Source organism: Chiloscyllium punctatum, chromosome 49 (assembly GCF_047496795.1).
Source record: "Chiloscyllium punctatum isolate Juve2018m chromosome 49, sChiPun1.3, whole genome shotgun sequence".
NCBI classification, from domain to species: domain Eukaryota; kingdom Metazoa; phylum Chordata; class Chondrichthyes; order Orectolobiformes; family Hemiscylliidae; genus Chiloscyllium; species Chiloscyllium punctatum.
Genome location: NC_092787.1, coordinates 23,894,064 through 23,921,933, shown reverse-complemented (window position 1 = coordinate 23,921,933; position 27,870 = coordinate 23,894,064). Strand labels below are relative to the sequence as shown.

The following is a 27,870-nucleotide window of genomic DNA, read 5'->3' as shown; positions in this document are numbered from 1 at the left end:
TTGATCTGATGCACTTGTGTTAGGAGTGGCTAGCCAAATACAGTCGGAGCGTGCAGGGCTGTATCCGAGAGTGGGCGGGGATGAGTCGCTGCCTCTGGATACCTCTCTCCTCTCACATTCAATCGCTTCACGATCTTCAAACGAAATGGATAACCCTGTCTTGACATGTTATATTTTCTACAGCACGCTGCTTGTCCTTAAACTCTATACTCTGGCCATCATCACGGGACAACTCCGGCTGCATAAAAAGGTGAGAATCGCAATTATCATAATTGCATTTTAAATACATATAAACACGCCATACTTCCGTTTCCAGCAGGAACTTTTTTTGAAATTGCGAGAGAGCTGATGTTTTGTTACTTAATGTAAAGAGAGTCTAGTTCGATTTGAAGCCGGATTTGTTAAGAATAGAAGAGGGGGGGGGGGGGGGAGTTACGATAGTTTTGAAACTTCAATATATTATAAAATCGTTGTTTCTGATAACTTCAGTGGAGTTTTAACTCACTGATTATAAATATTTTGGAGGGATTGCGCTTTGGAAACGTAAATCTAGATCGTGTGTAGACTTCAATTGATCAGGAAAATGGGTAGGTTTTTGTAAATTCTTCTTTACGTGGGGGTTGGTGTGGATGGCAACATTATAAACAACTGCAAGGTAATAACACTTCCTCTGGCTTCGTGCAGTTCAGTTTGAAATCGTAAACGCACCGCCTTCAAATTCTTGCCTGAAGTGTATTAATTCTGCCCCGAATGGTTTTAATTCTTTTCTGTCGTCACACACATCTCCCTGTCTTTCAGATCATTTGAAAAGGGCAAACTTAATTGAATGGGAACGATCATTAAATGCATAGAGGCATAGAGATGAACAGCACGGAAACAGACCCTTGGTCCAACTCGTCGATGGCGACCAGATATCCCAATCCCAAACTGGCCCATATCCCTCCAAACCTTCCTATTCATATACCCATCCAGGTGCCTTTTAAGTGCTGTAATTGTACCAGCCTTCACCACTTCCTCAGACAGCTCATTCCATACACACACCACCCTCTGCGTGAAAAAGTCTCCTTTATATATTTCCCCTCTCACCCTAATCCTATGCCCTCTAGTTCTGGACTCCCCCACCCCAGGGAAAAGACTTTGTCTATTTATCCTATCTATGCCCTTCATGATTTTATAAACCTCTATAAGGTCACCCCTCAGCCTCCAACGCTCCAGGGAAAACAGCCCTAGCCTACTTAACCTCTCCCTATAGCTAAAGTCCTCCAACCCTAGCAACATCCTTGTAAATCTTTTCTGAATCCTTTCAAGTTTCACAACATCCTTCCGATAGGAAGGAGACCAGAATTGCAAGCAATATTCTAACAGTGGCCTCACCAATGTCCCGTACAGCCGCAACATGACCTTCCAATACTCTGACGTCATTTGGAGAGCTACCACAGACATGATGGGTTGAATGGCTTCACTCTGCACTGTAATGATTCCTCAGTTTTGTCCCAAGATTGGGAAAACAATAAAGTAACGTGAGGAAAAATGAGGAGGATAAGAATTTCTGCTGAATATTCATTCCCTTGAACCTGTTCTGTCATTCACTGAGCTAATGGCTGTTACTCATTTGAACCCAGAATGTGGGTAAAGAAGACTTGGCAACCTCACTTTACCCAAAGTTTGTCTAAAGATTATTTTCTGCATTCTTAGGATGCCCTCGTCAGTCTTTCTCTTCCTATGAAGGGGGCTACAAAATTTACTGTTGAAAAATATGGTGTGACAATTTAAGAGTATAAAGGCAGGAGCAGAGGAACCTGTGTGTATGTGTGTGTAAGTTATTGAGGGTGGCAGGTCAGATTGAAAGAGCAATTAATAAGCAGACAGTATCTTAGGCTTCATTAACAGGGACATAGTGTACAAGAGCAGGGAGATTAGGTCGACCTTAGTTCAGCATCAGCTGTGTGCTTCTGGGTACCATGGTTCACCTCATTGGAAGACATTGGGAGTAGTCAAAGAGATTTATGAGAATGGAGGTGCAGTTATTAAGATAGATTGGAGAACTGTTAACCGTGGACGAGATAATGTTGAGAAGAGGGACGGGATGGTGGCTCAGTGGTTAGCACTGCTGCCTCACAGCGTCAGGGACCTGGGTTCGATTCCAGCCTCGGGCAACTGTCTGTGTGGAGTTTGCACATTCTCCCTGTGTCTGCGTGGGTTTCCTCTGGGTGCTCCGGTTTCCTCCCACAGTCCAAAGATGTGCAGGTCAGGTGAATATGTCATGCTAAAATTGCCCATAGAGTTAGGTGCATTAGTTAGGGGGAATGGGTCTGGGTGGGTTACTCTTCGGAGGGTTGGTGTGGACTAGTTGGGATGAAGGGCCTGTTTCCACACTGTAGGGAATCTAATCTAATCTAATCTAAAATTAATGAAGGGTATGGACAGAGTGGATAGGGAGAAACTGTTCCCACTCATTAAATGATTGAGAACAAGAAAGTGCAGGTCAAAAGTAATTGGCAGAAGAAGCAAAAATGATATGAAAAAAATCTTGTTCACTGAGCGAACGGTTAGGGTCTGGAATGCACCCTCGCCGAATATGGTGGGGGCCGGCTCAATCAAAGCTTTCAAAAAGCAATTTAACAGTCGTTTGAAAAATGAAGAATGCATAGGGTAAAGAAAGAAGGCTGGAGGATGGTGTAAAGTGAGAGGCTCATTTGGAGAGCAATCACAGACATGATGGGTTGAATGTCCTCACTGTAGTGATTCCGCAGTTTTGTCCCATTCCGACTCTTCCCAAAGCTGGGAAAGCAACAAAGATACGTGAGGGAAAATGAGGAAGATAAGAATCTCTGGTGGATATTTACCCCCTTGAACTTGTTCTGTCATTCGCTAAGCTGATGGCTGATGTTTATTTGAAACGTGTCGAAAAGTGTGGTGCTGGAAAAGCACAGCCAGTCAGTCAGCCTCTGAGGAGCAGGAGAATCGAACTTTCAGGCATAAGCCCTTCATCAGGAAAGATGAACCGTCCATGTATTTTCGCTTTCACATATCATAATGGCCATCAAGAAATCGATTGAACTCGTCTTTAGTATTATTAACTGAGCTAGCATTTACTGCTTTGTGGAGGAGTATACTTCCCCTTTTGCATGCTGAAGTGTTTTCTATCTTCTGTTCTCAATGTCCTGGTTCTAGTTTTAAAGTCATGTTCTCTTTGACATCCTCGCCATCGGACAACATCTCTCGATATTCCTGTCAAACTCTTAAAAACAAATTCCATTCAATTAGACCTCAGCCTAAAATGAAGCTAGAAACTCTTAAGATGCATCCACCTGTGTACATCATCACAAGGGGGTAAATATGAGGAGACAGAAAGAGAATAGTCAATGATTGGCTCAGCATATTTCTGAAAGCAATGTTTCACCCTGCACATTAGCAGTTTGAAATACTCACCACGTAATTCAACCCAGTCTGGCTCCAGTCTGAGGCTGTTTTATCTGAATCTTTAGAACAGAGTTGAACCACATGTTTAAAATTAGGAAAGGATTTTCCACCCTAGACACTATGGGGCAATTTAGCATGGTCAATCTACCCAACCTGCACATCTTTGGACTGTGGGAGGAAACCCACAAACTCCACACAGACAGTCACGTCAGGCTGGAATTGAACCCTGGCACTATGAAGTCGCAGTGCTAACCACAGAGCCACTCTGACAACGGCTAGAATGAAAGAACTTCAGTAAAAAGGTTAAAGATGAAAACAACAATGTGCATGAACATAGCATATTATCATTGTAAACAGGAAGATGGACAAACAAGATTTGACATCTTGACAAACAGTGAGATGTTAGGAGAGGTGATTAATAGATTAACCAAAGAAATGAATTTTATGAAGCATCTTAAAGGAGGTGAGGGTGAGGGAGTAGATGGATTGATTTGGGGAGAGAATTCCAAAGGTATTTAGGATTTAAGATAGACTGCAAGGGAAAAGATTTGTACATGAGATTATAAGGCTGTGTGATGGATTAATTGGGGTTAATGATTGATGTGGAGGAAACATCAAAATTTAGAATGATGCCTTTCGTCACCAGGGACCTGGGTTCGATTCCACCCTCAGGCAACTGTCGATGTGGAGTTTGCACGTTCCCCTAGGTCTATGTGGGTTTCCTCTTCGATGCTGCAGTTAAGGTGCTGAAAGAAAGAACAATAATATAGTTTAGTTAAACAAGATAGTTGTTGGAAAGGCAGGAAGTCAGCAGAGAGGAGTGAAGAAAGCCATTTTTACAATAAAAGCAAAATACTGCAGATGCTGGAAATCTAAAATAAATAAGCAAATACTGGAGAAACTCAGAGAGAAACAAAGTTAACATTTCATGTCCAGTGTGACTCTTCGTCAGAACTAGTTCTGGAAGTTCTAAAGAAGAGTCACACTGGACTTGAAACGTTAACTTTGTTTCTCTCTTCACTATGAAACCAAACCTGCTGAGTTTTTCCAGTATTTTTACAAAGCCATTTTCACAGAAACTGTGCTTTTGCATTTCATTGAAATGCTGATGCCATAGTTATTTGTCGAGTCTTACTTTGTTCTTAAGTTTTCGACATGGTTTTGCCCATCTGGTTTCACCATCTCCTTTCCTGCAGGCATTTATCAACCCAGAGGATGCATTGAGACACGGTGGGCTGGAGTATCATCGAACAGATCCTGATGTGGAGCGATCTCGGAGGTAATGTAAATATTCTCTAAAGGTCACTCAGATTCATCGAATGCCATTTTGCTGAGAGAGGGGTATCAGCCTATTCTGCTCTTTGGCAGAGCCATCGACTCATCCCATTCTCCCGCTGCTCCCATAGCTCTGCAATTTTCTCCCCCCTCTTTGAAGAAGTATTCTGTTTTCTTTGGAAAGCTATAACAGAATGTGTTTTCACTACCCTTTCAGGCCAATGACTGTGCAAATAAAGCTTTCCTCGTGTTGCTTCTGGATCTGTTGTCAATCACAATTAGGAAGGGGAACATTTATCCTTTGGGCATTGGCTCCAGACTGACAGTGCATATTGGAAAATTCAACTTATCCAGTACATGAATTCCTGTCCGTATAATAAATGGGTGGAGAAAAATAAATAGGTGGGGAAAGAGTTGCATGATCACCCTTACTTATTTACTTCACATCTAAATAGTGACATTGACCTGGGTTTCTCTGCAACTGAAAGTTGACAGCAAGTGTGTATAGATGTAAGATTATCTTTCACTGTATTCTAAACAGAAAGTCACCAAAGTCCTACTGTACCACAGAATTTTCAAAGTCAATTTGAAAGTCTGAGTGACGCGCATTTTTACTTTATTTTTAATAAGGCTTGTTACTGTTCTACCTCTAGACTAAATAATTTGGGGGTTGGTTAGCTCAGTTGTTTAGACAGCATTATGGGTTCAATTCCTGCACCAACTGAGGTTATCATGAAGGAGTTTCCTCTTCACTCTTGCCCTTGTCTGAGGTGTAGTGATCCTCAGGTTGGCCGGCCCACCACCAATCATCTCTCTCTAATGAGAGAACAACTCTGTGGTACAGTAGGACTTTGGTGACTTTAGGAGACAGTGAGGTCTGCAGATACTGGAGATCAGAGTTGAGAGTGTGGTGCTGGAAAAGCACAGCAGGTCAGGTAGCATCCAAGGAGCAGGAAAATCGACATTTTGGGCTGGAGCCCATCAGGAATATTTGGTGACTTTATATCTAGAATATATTGAAAGATAATCTTACATCTATGTCCTGACAACTTTTATCACCAGAGAATCCCAGGTCAACATTATTTACAGAAATGGCCAGGGAAAGATTGGCGAGATATAATTGGATCTTCCTCCTGGGGAAGGGGCTACTGTACCCCCACGATAAAGGGTGTGATGAACAAAGATAACAGGTCAGTACAGCACAGGAATATGCCCTTTGGTCCACCAAGACTGCGCCAAAATATGATGCCTTTCTAACCCAAAAACCTGTTGCCTCTACACAGTCTGTATCCCTCTATTCCCTGCTTATTCATATATCTGTCAAAATGGCTCTTGAAAGTTGCTAATATATCCATTTCTATTGGCAGTGCATTCCAGCCACTTCTCACCCTCAAAGCAAAAAAACTTGCCTCTCACATCTTTAAACTTGCCCCTTTTTACCTTAAATTCTATGTCCCTCTACTAACTGACATTACCCTGGGCAAAACACTCTGACTATCCATTCTAACCATACCTCTTATAATTTTGCAGACTTCTATCAGGTTGCCCCTCATCTTTCAATGTTTAAGTGAAAACAAACCAAGTTTGTTCAACCTCTCCTCACAGCTAAACCAGGCAACACCCTGGTAAGCCATTTTTGTACCATCTCCACATCCTTATTGCAGCGTGGCGACCAGAGCTGTGTACAATATTCCAAATACAGCCTCACCAAAGTTCTATAGTGTTTAGTGTTTCTGCTTACAATTTCCATTAGAAAAGTGGGCATAGAAATTTAGTGAAAAATAGACAAATGAGAATACGGTATACAACTTTAGAACATGGCCTGAATTATATTTCCCTGTTGTGACCTTAATATTTCTCATCCTCTAACCTCACCTGACCTGTTGACTCTATTTTATTCTGACTCACTATCAGCAAAATATGTCAGTTTCCCTGACATATAATAATCATTTCTTTTCTGTGTAATCTGTGAACCAAGTTAAATAGGTTTGAACAGATTCCATCCTCATTCCCAATGGATATGTTCTTAGATTTGAAACAAGCAAAGTTGGCATTGCTGAGCAATTTTGTACATTGATGTCTTCTCAATTATGTTGTTAGAGTTAATTAATGTTCTTGTTGAGATTAAGAGAAACAAGGCATTAATTACGTTTGAGCAGATATTCTCAGGGGACTGATGTGACACTAGGGATATTTGGATGAGAGCTATGAGCCTGAGCGGGCCAATAAACCCCCTCTCTTAAAAAAAGCCATTTCTCTTAGTTTCTACCTGATGAGAGGGCTTGGAGTCTATTAATAGCTGTAAGGCTGGATGATTCTTGGATGAGCTCACTTAAGTAGTAAATATAGAAGGGAGGACACAACCTCTCTTCTGAAATTAAACGTTAGGCATTCTAACATAGGTGGAGTCCAAAATGGGATTGTGATCTTGAATTAGAAGGTTAACGGGTGATTTGATTGATGTTTTAAAGATATTCAGGGAATTAATAGGAAAGGCAAAGAAAAGTTATTTCAACTGGTGGGGATGTTTGGATTAGGGCCACAGTTTAAAGCTGGAATCAGACCTTCATAAACGTAGTTAGAAGATATTTTGACAAGCAAATATATTTGGAATTCTCATTTACCATAGCGGGATTCAAACCCAGTATCTGGAGTTCTGGGTTGCCAATCCAGTGACAATATCACTTCATGGCCACCTCTTCATTTTTTATTTATTACGTCTATTGTCATTATTATTATTTATTATTACTTCCAGTAACCATTAGATCATTAGAAATAGGAGCAGGAGTAGGCTGTTCAGCCTCTTGAGTCCGTACACCATTCCTCACATCTGCTTTCCTGCTCTTCCTTCATAATTCTTGATCACGAATCCATCTGCCTCAGCCTTAAATATACTGAAGAACTGTGCTTTCGTAGCAAGGAATCCCAAAGACTCTGAACCCTCTGAGAGAAGAAATTCCTCCTCTTCTCAGCCTTAAATTGGTACCCTTTTATTCTGAGACTGTGCCCTCTGGTCCTAGACGCACTCTCCCATGAGGGGGAAACATCCTCTCAGCATTTACCCTGTCAAGCCCCTTAAGACTCCAAAATGTTTCAATTAGATCACCTCGCATTCTTCCAAACTCCAGTGAGTAGAATCCCAACCTGTTTTCCCTTTGCACCATAGACAATCCCTCCGTACATAAAATAAAAGTGGAATACAAGCCTCAAAAGCACAATACCTGACTGCTGATCAGACTTGTCTATATGGATAACTTTGCTTTATCCCACTGAACGTGTGAAAGCATTTGACCAACTGTTGGTTTGCATCAGTTTAATAGCAGAACTGGCTCACTCCAGAAAAATATTTGTGATAGCTGTGTTCCACCAAGGAACCTAAAGCATGTTATTTTGAAAGAAGCGAGTGGTTGATTGAAAGAAATCAGAAAGATTGAAAGAAGGAATGAAGAAACCATATAAAATGTTGGAGGCAAAAGTCCTTAAGGAGAGTTATACCCAAAATGTTGACTACTCCACCTCCTGGTGCTGCCTGACTCGCTGTGTTCCTCCAGCCTCCCATTGGTCTACATAAAATGTTGGGACTGGGCAACTGGGATTAATTAAATTAGAATTAGAATTAGGTTTACTGTCATGTATACTCAAGTTACAAAAGAATAGAAGTGCAGTGAAAAGTGTTCAATATCACCAACACATTATCACCACCTTAGATGCAAAGTAGTTTGGTACAAATCTTAGGTACAAAAGTAGAGAAAATAAATAAAACAGTTACACTGCAAAATGGTCCTAAATAAGGTTAGCATACAAGTTTAATATAATACCCTTGTTTCACAATTCAGTTCCTCTAGAGATGAAGTCTCTTTAAGAATTAGACTTTGCTACATACCAAATTGTTGTGTCAAATACTCCTTGGCTAAATTTATTGCTGTCCTCATTCTGCACAATTCCAAAGATGGTAAAAATAACGCACTGCCTGTGCTGAAACACAGGAATTAAAATATTAACAATCATTTTGTCAGCCATGCACCAAGAAATAATTTATTCCATCAAAGCTAGACAACAGATCAATTCTTACAGTGCAGAGATGATTGATGTGTACATAACCTTTGGAATTAAACTGACGTCAATAGAGAAACACAACTTCTGATGCTGTTACAGAGGGTGAGGTACAAGAAAACTCAGGGCCAACATTTTTGTTGAGTGAACACATTTGCTTTGTATGTTGATGCAAGTGTTCGTGAATAGACACTGAATATTCCCGCTGACAGTTTAGCACGGTCCTCAAGCATCTGTGATGCCTACACCCTGTCCTTTTGAAAACCCTTTGACTGTGCTGAGGAGAGTAAGCTGCTGTGCGGAACTTTAAAGTATGGTGAGAAAGTGTGGAATTGTGGCCACAGTAAAGCAGAAATGTTTATGCACGTCACAGTACGTCAGTAAAGTTTAATGTTATTGTGCAGTACCATTTCACACATGTGCAGATTACTTAATAATTACTTTATTTGAAGTCATAAAAAACTCTAAATTTACATCTAGGTTATTAAAGTTTTCTAAGAGTTAGACTTTCGCTGTTTGCTTTGGACTCATTCACAGCTCAAGTGGCATCTGGTTCAAAAACGTTGTGGCTTCAAATCCCACACCAGAATGCAAGATGCCAGTCGTCAGTAAGCAAGTATGATGCAAATCAGAGTCAACAGCAGTAGGTTCAACTTCTGCACCGCCTGAGGCTACCACGAACGACTCTCCTTCTGAGCCTCTCCCCTTGCTTGAGCTGAGATGACATAAGAAATAGGAGAGGGAGTAGGCCATCAAGGCTATTCCATCTACAATAACGTCATGTGGACTCAGCTCCACTTACCAACCCTCTCATGATAACCCTTAATTCTTTTACTGTTCAAAAATTGATCTTTGCCTTAAAAACATTCAACTGGGAAGCCTCAACTGCTTCACTGAGCAGGGAATTCCCATAGATCCCTAATTGTTTGGTGAAGAAGTTCCTCCTCATCTCAGTCCTAAATCTGCTCCCCCTTACTCTGAGGCGATGCCCCCTAGTTCTAGTTTCACCTACCAGTGGAAACAACCTCCCTGTGTCTATCGTATCTATTCCCTTCATAATTTTATATGTTTCTATAAGATGCTCCTTCATCCCTCAAGTTAAGCCAGCATCAGTTGTCTCTCTCTAATGAGAGCAGTCTTATGGTTGGGAATGACTAAGGCAATTTTACCTTTCCTACCAAAATGTTAAGAAGGTTACCTCAGAGTACAATGGGATCTTGATCAGATGGGCCAATGAGCCGAGGAGTGGCAGATGGAGTTCAGTTTAGAAAAATGTGAGGTGCTGCATTTTGGAAAGGCAAATCAGGGCAGGACTTATACACTTAATGGTAAAGTCCTGGGGAGTGTTGCTTGGAGTGCACGTTCATAGTTCCTTGAAAGTGGAGTCACAGGTAGACAGGATACTGAAAAAAGCAATTAGTGTTCTTCCCTATATTGGTCAGAGTATTGACTATAGAAGTTAGGAGGTTATGTTGTGGCTGTACAGGACATTGGTTAGGCCACTTTTGGGACACTGTTTACAATTCTGGTCTCTGTGCTCCCAGAAGGATGTTGTGAAACTTGAAAGGGTTCAGAAAAGACGTACAAAGATGCTGCCAGGGTTGGAGGGTTTGAGCTACGGGAAGAGGCTGAATAGGCTGCGGCTGTTCTCTCTGGAGCATCAGAGGCTGAGGGGTGACTTTATTGAGGTGTATAAAACCCTGAGGGGCATGAATAGGGTAAATCAACAAAGTCTTTACCCTGGGGTAGGGGAGTCCAAAACCAGAGACAATAGATTTCAGGTGAGAGGGGAAAGACTTAAATAGACGGTAGGGGCAACCTTTTCACACAAAGAGTGGTGTATGTATGGAATGAGGTGCCAGAGGAAGTGGTGGAGGCTAGTACAGTTATAGCATTTAAAAGGCATCTGGATGGGTATATGAATAGGAAGGGTTTAGAGAGATATGGGCCAAATGCTGGCAAATGGGACGAGATTAGGTTGGGATATACGATTGGCATGGATGAGTTGGACCAAAGGGTCTGTTTCCGTGCTGTACATCTTAATGACCACATGACAAAGACAAGCAGAGGTGTTGTCCCAAACCCTGGCCAATATTTACCAATCAACCAACATCATCTAACAGAAGCAGAAAATGCTGGAAAACCCAGCAGGTCTGGCAGCATCTGTGAAGAGAAAAACAGTATTTGAGTCCGATGATCCTTTATCAGAACAGAACGCAGCGGAGAAATGGTGGTGTTTAAGTTGAAGGTGTGAGTGGAATGTAGGGGCAGAAGGAGTGAGTCAGAGAGATAGCAACAGCACCGAGAGAGAGAGAGAGAGAGAGTTAGGGAAAAGGAAGTAGACAAAGAGCATGAAGCTAGATCTTGATAATTGCTAAGATACTGGGATGGGATTTTATGCAATTTCCTGTCTTCTATCTGATCACTTGCCAAAATGTGATACCAATTGTTCATTTCCTAAAAGAGTCAAAGTTAGAGAGCAAACTAGAGTCAGAAAGAGAGGAGGAAAAGTCTGAATGAAGAGAATTTAACAATAAAATTCTGTTTCTTTTAGTTCTGAAGAAGACATACCAGACTCAAAATGTTTACTCTTCGTTTCTCCCTGTAAATGCTGCTGGACCTGTTGAGTTTCTCTAGCATTCCCTGACTTTATGTCAGCTTTCCAGCATTCACAGTATTTTATTTTCAATTGATAGCTATATGGCACCTTTAACATATTAAGATATCCCAAGGCACCTCCCAGGAGCACTGCAAAACAGGAGTTTGTGTTCCTCCCACTGAAGATGGCCCTCCATGATGTCTGTGTTACCAAAATCCATCAGAACATAGATGTGCATGGCATCAGCATGGAAATGTAGATTTTAATCAATACTGGAATCAAGCATTTTGTGAGAAAAGGCAGCAAAATGGATATGAGAATGATCAGATTAGCCATGATTTCATTGAATGATGGAGCAGACATGATGGGCTGAATGGCCTACCTTTGCCGTTACATCTTTGGCCAATACTACAGACTGTATTGTTTGTAGTACCTCACTACAGCACAGGCCAACAGCCCCACTAACACAGTGCAGAAAGATGATTTCCACAGCATTAGTTATGGGTTAAAAATAAACTAAAATAGATGATTGAAATATGCAGAATTAGTCTCCACAATGTCCCCTCACACTGTGCAGAGAGCAGCATTCTGTATTAGACACTGAGGCAAAGATTACATAAATTACTTCATGCATGGTCTCACCAAACTACACCCAATTGTTGTGAGACTTTATCATTATTCTTGAATTCATACTTGCTTGGAATAATTTGCAACTGGTATCCTGCTTTTCGAATTGTTTCCTGAACTTGCACACTATCCTCCTGCATTCCCTGTACTATACAAATACGTGAATTAGGAGCAGAAATAGCCCATTTGATCCTTTAAGTCTGCTCCACCTCTCAATGATAATAGCATAGATCCCTACAGTATGGAAACAGGCCATTCTGCCCATCAAGTACATACTGACCCTGTGAAGATCATCCCACCCAGATCACCACCCTACCCTGTCACCTTGTATTTACCATGGCTAACATAGCCTGCACATCCCTGGACACCATGGGAATTTTGCATGGCCAATCCACTAACCTGCACATCTTTGGACTGTAGGGGAAACCAGAGCACCTGAGGGAACCTCACACAGACAGGTGGAAAATGTGCAAACTCCACAAGGACAGTCACCCATGGCTGTAATCAAACCCGGGTCCCTGGTGCTGTGAGGCAGCAGTGCGAACCACTGTGCCACCATGCTGCCCTAAAGGCTGATTGTCCAAAGAGGGGTCAAATTGGACTTGAAATGTTAGCTCTCTTTCACTCTTCACAAATTCTGCTGAACTAATGTATTTCTCCAGCATCCATAGAACTTTGATCCATCTGTGTTCCAAATTCTACATTCTTGTCTATTCCCCTTGCCTAATGAAAATTTGTTGACCTCAGTTAAAAATATTCAGTGATATTGCCTCCTTTGCCTGCTAAGGCAGAGCTGTCTAAAGTCATACAATCCTCTGATAGAGAAAAATACAATCCTAAAGATGTGACCCCTTTTTTTAAAACCATGCCCCACCATTCTTGACTCACCCATAAGTATGTGAACATATGAGCAAGTGCTTGATACCTTCATGACAGGTAGCTGCAGATCCTGATGGAACACCGCAATAATGTGTTTCTGTCGGAGCATGTTAACTCCGACCTTTGAGTGTAGGAGTTGGGACGTCATGTTGAGATTGTACAGGACATTGGTGAAGCCTCTTTTGGAGTACTATGTCCAGTTCCAGTCACTCTTTGGAAAGATATTATTAAGCTGAAGGGGGTTCAGAAGAGATGTTGCCCAGAATGGAGGGTTTGAGCTGCAAGGAGAGGGTGGATAGGCTGGGACTTTTTTTTTCACTGGAGAAGGTTGAGGGCTGACCTTACAGAGGTTTATAAAATCAAGAGGGGCATAGATAAGATGAATGGCAGGTGTCTTTTCCCTCGGGTGGACGATTTCCAGACGAGCGGCATATTTTTAAGGGGTGAGAGGAGAAAGATTTAAATAGACGTGAGGGGCAATTTTTTGTATGCAGAGAGTGGTTTGCGTGTGGAATGAACTTCCAGAGGACGTGGTGCACAGGGGTTTGAAAGACATTTGAATAAGTTCATGAATAAGAAACGTTTGGAGGGGTATGGGCCAAGCACAGGCAGGTGGGACTAGTTTAGTTTGGGATTATGTTCAGTATGACTGGTTGGACCGAAGAGTCAGTTTCCATGCTCTGTGTCTCTGTCACTTAGTGATGACGTTGCCAATAAGTGCAGCCACAAAGCAAAGTTTGACAATGAGTTAGTGATGTAAGGACAGGTGACTTTAAAAATTGGTTCAATGACGGTGGGGTTTTAAGGAGTGTGGTGTGACAGGGAGGTGTCAGCAGGGAATTCTACAACTTGGGGCTGAGAGGCGTCAAGAGATGTGGCCAATTAATGATGGAGTGATTGAACTTGAGGATGCTCAAGACTTTAGAAGCAGAGGAGTAGAGAGGATTGTGGGTTGGAGGAGATTATAGACTTAAAGAGGTATGAGACCAGGGAGGAATTTGACAACAAGGATGGTAATCTTCTGAGGAAGAGTCATACTAGACTCAAAGTGTTAATGCTGTTTCTCTCTCCACAGATGCTGCTAGACCTGCTGAGTTTCTCCAGCACTTTTTGTGTTTACATGAATCTTTAAAATCAGTTTTGAAAATTGAGAAGGCCATTCAGCCCATGTTATCTGCAAAAGGCACCTTAGATGCAGAGGTGGCTCTCTTATTAGAGACAGACAGCTAGCGGTGAACTTAACCTGAGAGTTAACATGCTCAGGCGAGGGGTAAGTTCGGAGAAGGCAGGACCTTTTGTCGTGACTTTGGCTGGTTCAGGAATTGAACCTGCTCAGTTAGCATCACATTGCAAATTAGCCATCCAGCTAATTGAGCCCAATGCTAACACGGCATTTAGCCTTTAAAGACAGGAATGCAATGTTTATACAAAACCAGTTAAAGCCATTATCAAAAGGTTCATGTGGCCAATACTGACTGTTACTGACAGAGGAGTTGGGAGGAGAACATTTTCTCACATTCTCAGATCGAGAAAGTGGGCCCAGAGGGGAGGGAATTGAAAAGTTAAATGAAAAGACAGTGAAGAGATGAGGGCCTATAACATCCTAAAGTTGGCTTTAAACAAACTTGACATGATTTATTGAAGCTTGATGGCAACAAGTGGTATGTATAAGCCCACAGCCCTGTAGCAGTTCACAAAGGCAACTTGCCACTTGCTTCTCACAAGAGCCGAGGGATTGGAATATGCCCAGCCAGCAACACCCACATCCCATAAAATAACATTACAGCATTGCCTGCTCTAGATGCAAAAACTGCTGCCTATTCATTCTTTGAGGATAAGTATATAACCTCTCAATTCTGGTATTGTTCCAGTATATCTTTTACTGTAACCAGTGCCTCTATATTTTTCTCCAAATTAGGAAATGAGAAATATTTGCAGTAAGGCTGGTTTAAGAGTAGTTTAATCAAAATTGTTCACAAAGCTTTTCACTTTTTGACTCAATATAACTAGAAATGAATGTCAGTGTTTTACTAAACAAGCCACTTGATTTTTAAAAATAAAAACAATTGACTTGTGGTGGTATTTACTCAACTATTCCCTATCTCTGATCTCACTAATGAAGGAAATAATGTGCAGTGAAATTCCTGGCACTGCATGGAGACGAGAGCTAATGAAGAACACATGTTGATTCAGAAGAAAAACAGGAAAAGCATTTCCTTGTTGTCATGCCAACACAAGAAAAGACTTTCAGGACTGTTGGATTGTGAAGCATTGTTTTTCATTGTCCTTTCTTGTTTCTAATGTAGTGTATTTTCTAAGACAAAAAAAAGAGGGATAGGTTGTTCTGCTATAATGCGACAATTATAGAATCATAGAGATGTACAGAACAGAAACAGACCCTTCAGTGCAACTTGTCCATGCTGACCAGATATCCCAACCCAATCTAGTCCCACCTGCCAGCACCTGGCCCATATTCCTCCAAACCCTTCCTATTCATATACCCATCCAGATGCCTTTTAAATGTGGCAATTGTCCCGGCCTCCACCACTTCCTCTGGTAGCTCATTCCATACACGTACCACCCTCTGTGTGAAAAAGTTGCCCCTTAGGTCTTTTCCATATCTTTCCCCTCTCACTCTAAACCTATGCCCTCTAGTTCTGGACTCCCCCACCTCAGGGAAAAAACTTTGTCTATTTATCCTATCCATGCCCCTCATAATTTTACAAACCTCTATAAGGTCACCCCTCAGCCTCCGACGCTCCAGGGAAAACAGCCCCAGCCTATTCAACCTCTCCCTGTAGCTCAGATCCTCCAACCCTGGCAACATCCTTGTAGATCTTTTCTGAACCCTTTTAAGTTTCACAACATCTTTCCGATAGGAAGGAGACCAGAATTGCACACAGTGTTCCAAAGGTGGCCCAACCAAAGTCCTGTACAGCCACAACATGACCTCCCAACTCCTTGTACTCAATGCTGTGACAGTTGCATTCCTCTGCAACCTCGCGCTATGGGAAACCACAATAGAAAATTGCCTTGTAGAAGATCCCTAATAGAAAATCATTATACCCATTCAGTAGAAAGTTCACGTTATCCAAACAATGCCCACAATCCATCAATCACGTAATAGCCGTTTTGTGCTGGCGAAATGAGTGTTATAACAGACTTCTGTTTCTAAACCACCTTTCTCCATGTCAGTATATCCAAAAACCCGTTTCAGAAGAACTCCATTAGCTGTGATGTAGCGGAGAATGACAGACATAGGCATCGCAGTGGGCAGCACGGTGGCTCAGTGGTTAGTACTGCAGCCTCACAGCACCAGAGAAGCGGTTCGATTCCTGCCTCGGGCGACTGTCTGTGTGGAGTTTACACATTCTCCCTGTGTCTGCGTGGGTTTCCTCCCACAATCCAAACATGTGCAGGTCAGGTGAATTGGCATGCTAAATTGCCCATAGTGTTAGGTGCATTAGTAAACATAGGGTAGGGGAATGGGTCTGGGTGGGTTACTCTTTGGAGGTGTGGACATGTTGGACCGAAGGGCCTGTTTCCCATACTGTAGGGAATCTAATCATTACGGATTGGGCCAGCATTAAGTGCCCTTGACTGGATGATGGTGAGCTGCCTTCTTCAACTGCTGCAGACTATTTGCTACAGGTACATATTCAGAGCTGTTAGGGAGGGAATTCCAGGATATTGACTGAGTAACAGTGAGTGAATGGTGATATGTTTCCAAGTCAGGATGTCGAGTGGCTTGGAGGGGATATTGCTGGAGATTGTTAGGGTATGAAATACACTGCTTGGAAGTGTTATGTAGGCAGGCTCTGCTGAGGCATTCAAAGGGACATTGGATGGTGGTTCTATTTAAACAAATATGTAGTGCTATGGGGAAAATATGTTAAAATACTCAGACAGCTTCTGCAGTCAAGATGACCTCTTTTGACACCTGAACGATTCTGTGATTCTGATGGCGGTCCCTTGAATCTGTTGCTTTTGTTGTTTTAGATGGAATTGGTCATGGGTTTGGAAGGTGCTGTCTAAGGAGCTTTGATGAGCATCAGTGGTGGAGGGAGTGGATGTTTATGATTTGATGCCATTTAAGTGGGCTGTTTTGTCCTGGATGGTGTGAAGCCTTTTTGAGTTGAAGCTGTGTCCATCCAGGCAAGTGGGGAGTATTCCATCACATTCCTGACCAGTGACTTGTAGATGGTGGACAGGCTTTGGAGAGTCAAAAGGAAGGTTAATCGCTGCAGGATTCCTGGAGTCTGACCTGCATGTTGTAGCCACAGTATTTAAGGTCAGTACAGTTCAACTTCTGGTCAATGTTAACCCCCCAGAATGTTGATCATGGAGGATACAGTGATAGTAATGGCATAGAATGTCAAAATGTGATGGTAAGATTTTATCTAGTTAGAGATGGCCGTGAGCCTGCACTTGTGTGGATAAATGTTACTTGTGACTTGTCACCCTTGGCTTCGATTTTGTCCAGGGCTTCTTGTATACGTATATGGGCTGCTTCAGTGTCTGAGGAGTCACAAATCATGCTAAACACTGTTCAATATTAGCAAACAGCCCCACTTCTGACCTTGCATTGGAGGGAAGGTCATTGCACATATACAGCTTTCACAAACACTAATGATATAAGTGACAAGTTTATCAAGAGTTCACTATCTTTGAAACACTGCCATGGGTTCTTTTCCATCCACTTGAGATGACAAACCAATGGCCTTGTTTAATGTATCATTTGAGCGGCAGGACCTCTGACAGTGCAGTACTTCCCTCAGCCCTGCACTGGCAAAGTCAATTGTCCGTCTGGACACAGGCTAGTCAGTGAGACACAAAACCAAGAGCCCTTCCTTTGTGAATAGAGTCCTACAGCTCCTTCCGTTCAGTATTGCAGTGTTAGCTCAGTTTGCTGAAAAGATGGTTTGCTATGCAGAATGATGCCAACAGTGTGAACTTAATTCCTGCGCTGGCTGAAGTTACCATGAAGGACTTGCCTTTTCAACCACCTCCCGTTGCTTGAGGTATGGTGACCCTCAGGTTAAATCACCAGCACTCATCTCTCTCTAGGAGTTTGGTAAGGCTTTGGTTGGGGGTGATGGGGTCAGATCTACAGTAATACAATCTCTGACTGAATTGCAGAGTTGTAGCCCTTTCAAGACAGTTCCCAACACCAGAAAATTATCCATCAGTGATTTAACTGTCTGGAATATTTATTGTGTTGTCAATGCATCAAGTCTTCCGAGGGATTCTAAAATGCATCTTTAGGGGTATGTTCGATCTCCAACAATCCGGAGACCAGAGAATCTGGATGATGAGTTCCGACCTTCTTGCTCCACAGACGCTGTCTAACCTTCTGATTCAGTGCAGCTATTTCTGTTTCAGATTTCCACCATCCCTTGTATTTTACTTTTCTTATAGAATAAGATAATCAAGGGCAAAGGTTACTGACTGAAATTGTAGTTAGAGCAGCTGCGAGTAGAAAGCTGAAACTATGCCAACAATTATTGATCAAGTGAATTCTTGCTTGTCTATATGATCACTGGCCATTACTTCTGCTGAAACTAAATACACAATCAATTTTCTCACGCCTGAGATTCCTGCTGTATGTTGGTCGATTAAAGGGACTTTGCTCTGTAAATGTAACACTCCCAATAAGCTCAAAGCTAGGTTCAGAGAAAGCTCGGGTCAAAGTCCTATTCCACCTGCATTCCTCAGCTTGTGAATTTATCCTTGAACCCGTGCTTTTTCCGATTTGGGAGTGATAGTCATTTCAGCAGATGGCAACGCAATGCAGAAGTACTCTGTCTGAGCGCTCTCCAGAAACTTATCAGCACTCAAACAGATGGCATCCTTCTGTGCTGTAGCTTTTCTATGTTCTAATCAATATGGGAATCTTCAGGGGTGGTATGGTGGCTCAGTGGTTAGCGCTGCTGCCTCACAGTGCCAGGGACTTGGGTTCAATTCCAGCCTCGGGTGACTGTCTGTGTGGAGTTTGCACATTCTCCCCGTGTCTGTGTGGGTTTCCTCCAGGTGCTCTGGTTTCTTTCCACAGTCCAAAGATGTGCAGATTAGGTGAATTGGCCATGCTAAATTGCCCACAGTGTTCAGGGATGCATAGGTTAGGCGCATTAGTCAAGGGTAAATATAGGGTAGGGGAACGGGTCTGGGTGGGTTACTCTTCGCAGGGTCAATGTGGACTTGTTGGGCTGAAGGGTCTGTTTCCACACTGTAGGGATTCTATGAAAATTCTAGGAATGCTCAGCAGAACAGGCAACATCTGTCAAGAGAGTTGATGTTTCACGTTTTCTTTTAAATCATTCAATGGATCTGAGTGTCAATGGCTGAGCCAATATTTATTACCCATTCCTAATTGCCCAGAGAAGGCAAGTGATTGAACCAATGCAGTCGATAGAACAAACTCAGTTATCCGAACATCAATTATCCAAATTTCGGATTATCCAAACAAGATTTCAAGGTTCCGGCAATGCTTCCTTTGTTTACGATCAGATCAGTTATCTGAACAATCAGTTGTCTGAACAGAATACTCCCTGCCAGTCTCGTTCAGATAGTAGAGGTTGTTCTGTATGTGGTGTAGGGACATCCACAGTACTGTCAAGAAAAGAGTTCCAGGATTTTGACCTAGTTAGAGTGAAATAACAGTGATTATATTTCCAAGTCAGAATGGAGGGGAACTTGTAGGTGGCAATGCTCCCATGCATCTGCTGCCCTCATCTTTCTGGATGGTAGAAGTCATGAGTTTGCAAGCCGCTGTCAAAGGAGTCTTGGTGAGTTGCTGAAGTGCATCTTGTAGATGGTACACACTGCTGCCACTGTATGGAGGTGGTGGACGGAATGAAGGTGGGTGCCAATCATACCAGCTGCTTTGTGCTGGATGGCATTGAACTCCATAAGATTGGTGACTATTTGTCAAAGGAAGGGAGAGAAAGGATGGGAGGGAAGGAATAAAAGAGATGAAATAGCGATTGCAGAGTACAGGTAAATGGGGAGTAGAGACCAAAGTGCAAAAAGGAAGTTTGTGTTTAGTTGGAAAGCAAGAGTTATTAAATGTCAAAAGGGATGGGTGTGGTTGGAGCAAACATGGGACAAGTGAAGAAATGAAAGAGGGTCTAAAATGTGTAAATGGCAATAGCAAGATCAGTAATAGCCTGTGCTATATGAGATTAATGGGACCAGTGACACTATTGAGACCACTGTTAGGACCCAGACTGTGAAACTGGGGGCTGGTTAGCTCAGTTGGCTGAATGGCTGGGTTGCCATCTAGAGTGACATTAATAGCATGAGCTCCGTTCCCACACCAGCTGAGGTTACAATGAAGGATTCTCATTCTTAATCTTTCCCTTTGTCTAAGGTGTGGTGACCCTCAGGTTAGACCACCACCAGTTACCTCTCTCTCTCTCTCTCTCTCTCTCTAATGGCCTATTAAGATTATGGTACCTTTACCAGGAATGCATTTTATGAGTCTGTGGTCATTTGTTTATCAACGAACATAGCAGATCTTCTTTAGCCAAAAAGTCTTCTTGACCTGAAGCATCTGGAAATGAGGCAAGCACAGTAGATGGCTTATCAATCAATGTAGGACTTTGGTTCGGCCACCTTTAGAATACCGCGTTTCGTTCTGATCACCACATTACCAAAAGGATGTGGATGCTTTGGAGAGGGTGCAAAGGAGGTTCACCAGGATGTTGCCTGGTATGGAGGGCGTTAACTAGGAAGACAGGTTGAGTAGATTAGGATTATTTTCATTAGAAAGACAGAGGTTGAAGGGGGACCTGATTGAGGTTTACAGAATCATGAGAGGTATAGATAGGGTAAATAAAAAGAAGCTTTTTCCCAGAGTGGGGGACTCAATTACTAGGGGTCACGAGTTCAAGGTGAGAGGGGAACTGTTTAAGGGAGAAAAGCATGGAAAGTTCTTTACACAGAGGGTGGTGGGTACCTGGAACGCGGAGATGGTGGAGGCAGGCACAATAGTGTCATTTCAGATGCATCCGGTCAGATACATGAATGGGTAGGGAGCAAAGGATACAGATCCTTAGAAAATAGGTGACATGTTTAGATAGACGATCTGGATCAGTGCAGGCTTGGAAAGCTGAAGGGCCTGTTCCTGTGTTTTAATTTTCTTTGTTCTTTGCAGCCATAGTTTAATATGTGTTGAATGAGTAACCAGTTCGTTTTGATTCCCCCCACCACCCCCCTCCACAGAGCCCATCGCAATGCCATGGAGAACATCTTTCCTTTCCTGTTCCTCGGTGCTATCTACTCGTTGATGGAACCCAACCTCTTGATTGCCCACATCCATTTCCTGGTCTTCTTTGTGGCACGTGTGGTCCATAGTGTGGCTTATCTCTTTGCTCTTAAAGCACCAACACGCTCACTGGCTTACATCATTGCACAGGTTCCCTGTGTGTCCATTGCCATACAGATCCTTTCTCACATCGTAATCGGTTGGTAAGGGCAATTTATACCACAAACCCAGTCAGAGACGCAATGGAAATATTGACTGCTGGGATCGGTTGATTCCAGACGTGAACAGTCTACTGTCAGGATTGAACTGTTTTTGGATTGAGTTGAAATCCATCAGAAGTTGCCAGCATTGTATCTGATTGACTCTTCCGGGATCATAGTTCTGCTCCTGTGCTCTCAATTCATGCAAACAAACATGCAAACACTTCAATTTCAGCTCATCAATTTTAAAGAAATTGCTGAAAATGGTGACTGAGAGCCAGATTTATAATTCTCTCCAAAACCATCCCCCTCCAAAACAGCGAAACCATTTAAAGTTTTGTTTTGATCTAAGCCTAAAGATGGAGACCTGATTTGCAAAATGGCTGCCCCACAAAGCATGTTAAATAAAAGGGTATTGTTAATACAATGCAGATTGTCCAGACAAAGTTTAAAATATCCAATAGCTGAAGTTTTAGTGATTCGTCACTGTAGCACATAACCATAGAGTCATAGAGTCCCACAGAGACAGAACCTTCAGCTCAAACTGATCCATGCCGACCAAAAGGTCCATCCATACTAACCCCATTAGCCTGCTCTTGGCCAATATCCTTCCAAACCTTTCCTATTCATGTACTTGTCCAAATAACCACTTTGAAAAATATTTAAAAAGGGGCTTTCAAAGCCTATTCCTATAAATTTATATGGTCACAGACTATGCATTCAAGAGTAATTCCTCCTCGTGGAAATATCTTTGGGTGATAATTTCCCTTTCACCCAATGACCCCAACATCCCTCACACCAGCCTACACCCGGCAAGGAGCAGTCTGCCCAATTTTCAATCAGTTGAACTTGGTGGAATGAATTCTGGACTGAATTTGGTATCGGGCCATCCCTCCTATGAGAGGACATGGTGTCAGGTAGTGAGCTGAACTAGTGCCCTTGGCGGAGGTGGGTAAATCAGGACACAGTGATTGAGGCCCAGGGTTTTAGGAGCCTGAGGTGAATTATGAGCTTTTACCACCTCTGCTTCACACACACATGCACATGCGTGCATGTGCACATTTAAGATAGAGAAAGGTTTTAAGTACAGAATAAACTGTTACCTTTGTTCATTTAAAATGCCAAATAAATAATGTACAGCCTTGTGCCACAAGTAACACCTAGTTCATCCTTTATGTTTGGAGAGGCCCTGCATCAGGTAGGGAATCTAATATCAACCACTTTAAACGATGTACAATGTAACAAATCATCAAATAATTCACTGTATAAAAATGCTGCAAACCACATTCCCAACTCCATCTCCTCCCTTCATCCACACACAAACACTTAGTGCGCTATATCATCATAATAGCTGACATCATCCATGCTTTACACAGACTCATGCTTTTCAGCTCCTTTGGACCCTTAATTGCCCATACACAGTATTGTTTTAATAAAGAGTTCTTCCATTGAACTTAGATTAGATTCTGTACAGTGTGGAAACAGGCTCATCAGCTCAACAAGTCCACACCGACTCTCCGAAGAGTAACCCACCCAGACTTGTTTCCCGACATTTACCCCGACTAGTGCACGTAACACTATGGGCAACTTAGCATGGCCAATTCACCTGACCTGCGTTTCTTTGGATTGTGGGAGGAAACCGGAGCACCCAGAGGAAACCCACGCAGACACGGTGAGAATGTGCAAACTCCACATAGATAGTTGCCCGAAGCAGGTCCCTAGCGCTGTGAGGCAGCAGTGCTAACCACTGAGCCACCGTGCCACCCTTATTGCAGATCAACTTATTGATCTAACATGAGTATAAATTTTGCTTTCAATTAGAAGCTGCACATTAAAACTCAATGTCGTGACAACTTTAGAAATTGTGCTAAAGGCCAAATCATATCAATACATGAACAAAGAATTAATGGTAGGCCCTTTGAGCTTGCTCCCCCATTCAATAAGATCATGGATGATCTGGTCTTAACCTCAACTCCACGTTCCTGCCTATCTCTGATAATCTTTCATCCCTTTGATAATCAATAATCCATCAACCCATGGATATTGAACACTGCTTTTTGAGGAAGTGAATTCCAAAGACTCTCAACCCTCTGAGAAAAAACATCTTCTTCTAATTAATATCACCAGCATCATGACCTGCCCCAAAGCTCTGTCTAACAGAAGTACTTTGTTGATTTGATCCGGTGGTTTTATGTACATCTTTTGCAAGTATCAACTTCCCTGTGCCTTTTTGCCGTTATAGTATTATTCATTAGTATTTAGATGTTTGAGTATTGTTGATATTTTTTGTTGAAACTTTTCATCAGCACTCATCAAGGCAACATTTACCAATGTAAAGGGGAACAATATTTTAACAGTATGACAAGAAGGCATTGTTTGGTTCGAAGCTACTTGGATGCTGCCTGAACTGCTGTGCTGTTCTAGCACCACTAATCCAGAAGTTGAGAAATATGTAATGCAATCTCCATGACATTGCCTGTAATAATCAAAAGTCCAGCCCACACTCCCCAGAATAAATTTTTAAAAGCTAAACAAAGGAACATCCACATTGGTGATCTAGTGTGGTCTTAACACAAACCCAAATAATGTTTGGGAGGCCCAGGTTCAAATTCTGGAACAGCAGATGGTGGATTTTGAATTCAATAGCAAATCCAGAATTAAGAGAATATTGACAGCCGTGAAAGTGTTGTCAAATGTCAGGACAAACCGACAATTGGTTCTAGTTCGTTAATGTCCTTTAGGGAAGCAAACCGCCATCCTTACCTGATCTGGCCTACATGTGACTCCTGACCCATGGCAATGCTGCTGACTCTTAACTGCCCTCTGGGCAATGAGGGATGGGCTATCAGTGTTGGTCTAGTCAGCGATGCCCACATCCCATGAAGGAATTTTTTAAAAATGAAGAAATCTTTTCTCATCTCAGCCTTAAATTGCCAACCTCTTATTCTGAGATTTGGTGACCCCATGATCTACATCTCCCAGTTGAGAGATTTTCTCAGTATAACCCTTTGAGAATCTTGTGTTTCCAGGTGATCACACTTCATCCTGCTAAACTGTGGGAAAATATAGATTCTGTCTACTCAATCTTTACTCAAGTCCAGTTTTTGGTTTTTCAAAATGTCCTTGCCTACCTGAACGTCCTCAGTTCAAATCCTTCCCATGTTTGCTGCACCTGTTGCGATAGACATGTATTGCACACCTGAATACGCATCCACATATACTCATGGGACCACACTCCTATTATATAGAACCCATCGGTCCAGCTGCTGTTGAGTGATTGTCAGAAAGGAGAAGGAGACAATTTGGAAAGAGGACAATGCAATGTCATAAGGTGGGGAGTACAAACAGATAAAACTTCAGCCAAAATTTATTGGTGTAGGAATGCTCTACTATTGAATGCTTAAGGTGAGAGAAAGTTACAGCTTTATATTACACATTGCAATGAAACGTGAATAGACATTTTCCTTAAATATATATTGATACAGTTTGGTGGATGCAAAACTTCTTATGAATGGTCATTATCAATATGTTCTTATTAAAGCCATATTTAAAGACACAGATGTTGCATCATTAATCCTGGTGTTATGAGTGAAGTTAAATATCTAATTTTCACCGTGCTTTGAATTTTGGATACAGTTTATTTTTTAAAAATTACTAATTTGTTTCTTTTTTTTATGATTATTTAACCTATTCTTCCTAATCAACCTGTTCAGAGGTGATAGTACACATCTCAGGAGCAGGTCGTTCTTGAAACTGACCGACTCGGACCAGAGGTAGGGACATTACCATTGCATCACAAGCAGTCCCTTGGATATAGTTTAATTTTTTAAACTTTCTTTTTCTAATCAACATGCTCAGAGATGTTAGTACACACCTCAGGAGCAGGTGGGATTTGAACCTGCCTATCTCAGTCCAGGGGTAGGGACATAATCACTGAGTGACAAGAGGTTCCTTGAATATCATTCAATAGAGACTGGCATGGCCAAGATTCAACTGCTGCAATATGAGAAGCTCATGGTATCTCGAAGACTCTATGAGACCTTGGCTAATTTGATTTGGGCATGACTATCTAGACCAGCAATTATTGTCCATCCTTAATTGGCCTTGAAGAGGTGATGGTGAACACCCACAATGTTGTTAGGCAGGGAATTTTCCAATGAAATAATGTTTTTAGAGTCAGTTATGGAGTTTAGTATCAATTTTGAGACCTGAGAAATGACCGAATGGAGAAAATCCTGCAACCTCTTCAGAATCTACCCATTCCCATTTCATTCAGTGGAATCAATTGAGTTGGGTTCCAAAATGTACAAAATTCTATCCCAGCAGTTTAAAGTTAATGCGATCAAATCAAAGGGTTTGAGGATTATATTAAGAAATTTGTTGCAGCATAGCTTTATGTTTTAATACCATTTCCTCTTCTCATTTCCTTCTCTCACCACCCATGTTTGTGTATTTTGCTTTTACAGTCATAGAGACATACAGTTCTACAGCATGGAAACAGACCCTTCGGCCCAAATAGTTGATGCTGACCAGATATCCCAAATTAATCTAGTCCCATTTGCCAGCATTTGGCCCATATCCTCGTAAACTCCTCCTATTCATGTATCCATCCAGATGCATCTTAAATGCTGTAATTGTACCAGCCTCCACCACTTCCTCTGGAGATCTATTGAGTACACGCATCACCCTCTGTGTGAAAGAGTTGTCCCTTAGGTCCCTTTTAAATCTTCTCCCTTTCACCCTAAAACTATGCTGTCTAGGTTTGAACTCCCCTACTCCAGGGAAAAGACCTTTGCTACTTACCTTACCAATTCCCCTCATGGTTTTATAAACCTCTATAAGGTCACCCCCGCCCCCCCCCCCCACCACCACCAGCCCCTGACGCTCCAGGGAAAATAGCCCCAGCCTATTCAGCCTCTCCCTATAGCCCAAACCCTCCTACTCTGGCACCATTCTTGTAAATCTTTTCTGAACCCTTTCAAGTTTCACAATATCTTTCCTACAGCAGGGAGACCAGAGCTGAATACAGTATTCTAAAAGTGGTCTAACCAACATCCTGTACAGATGAAACATTCTAGCAAGGAATTAAGGGGTACAGGGAGAGTGTAGGTAAGTGGCATTGAAATGCCCATCAGCCATGATTGAATGGCAGGGTGGACTTGATGGGCCAAATGGCCTTACATCCATTCCTATTTCTTATGGTCATATGGTCTTAACATGACCTCCCAACTCCTATACACAATGCACTGACCTATAAAGGTAGCCAACTCGATTTCCTAATTCACATCTTTGTTTTTAATTGCCTGTTTAGATTAGATTACTTACAGTGTGGAAACACGCCCTTTGGCCCAACAAGTCCACACCGACCCGCCGAAGCACAACCCACTCATACCCCTAACCTAACACTACAGGCAACTTAGCATGGCCAATTCACCTGACCTGCACATCTTTGGATTGTGGGAGGAAACCGGAGCACCTGGAGGAAACCCATGCAGACACGGGGAGAATGTGCAAACTCCACACAGTCACTCGCCTGAGGCGGGAATTGAACCCGGGTCTCTGGTGCTGTGAGGCAGCAGTGCTAACCACTGTGCCACTGTGCTGCCTTTTACCCATGATCTCCTTTAGCCCTGAAGAGAAATCATTGAATTGGAAGGTTAACTCTGTTTCTCTCTCTCCACACATGCTGTAGACCTGCTGAGTTTCTCCAGAACTTTCTGTTTTTATTTCATAGGATTTTGCTTTTAATTGAGAATCTAACCCTGCCTTGATGATCAAATTAGTAATCCAGCCACCGTTGCTCCCACTGAGAGAGAATTCCAAAATCCAGTGATATCTGAGAGAAGCTGTTCCTCCCTACAGTGTGGAAGCAGGCCATTCAGTCCATTGGGTCCACACCAGACCTCCAAAGAACATCTCCCCCCAGACCATTCTCCACACCCAAACTCTGTAACCCTGCATTTCCCATAGCTAATCTACCTAGCCTGCACATCCCCAGACACTACAGGGCAATTTAACACGGCCAATTCACCTAACCTGCACATCTTTGGACTGTGAGAGGAAACCGGTGCACCTGGAGGAAACCCACGCAGACACAGGGAGAACGCACAAACTCCACACAGACAATTGCCCATGGGTGGAATCAAACCTGGATCCATGGCGCTGTGAGGCAGAAGTGCCAGCCACTGAGCCATCATGCCACCCATCTTGGCTGGGAGACCCATCATTTTTAAACTGCTTGATTCTATATTCAATCTTCATAAATCCAAGGCTAACAGTGAGGCAAACCCCAGTCTCCTAGAGTGGTTTTCTCGACTCATTAGTGCTGAGCCTGACATTAAAGATCTGGCACCTGCAATTGTGTGAATATTGCAGCATTCAAGCAGATGCTCATGGTGTGCTTGAGTCACTGGTCGCGGTGTGAATTCTGCAGCTAAGTACACAGGAGCCTGCTTACAATCACACTGTGCTCATCCTGAGAGACTTTGACAACTCTTCAGCTGTTAAGTTCAAGCTTGACAATGAGGTCAAAGGTGGTGGAACTGATA

General features: G+C 42.5%; 1 protein-coding gene across 1 annotated transcript; it reads left to right on the top strand.

The window, feature by feature from the left end:
• Positions 1 to 71: 71 nt before the first annotated feature.
• ptges (prostaglandin E synthase) lies at positions 72 to 24,869 on the top strand. Its single transcript, XM_072565879.1, has 3 exons — positions 72 to 250; positions 4,620 to 4,702; positions 21,080 to 24,869. The coding sequence occupies exons 1-3, from the start codon at positions 146 to 148 to the stop codon at positions 21,327 to 21,329; spliced, it is 438 nt and encodes a 145-aa protein (XP_072421980.1). The 5' UTR covers positions 72 to 145; the 3' UTR covers positions 21,330 to 24,869.
• Positions 24,870 to 27,870: the final 3,001 nt, after the last annotated feature.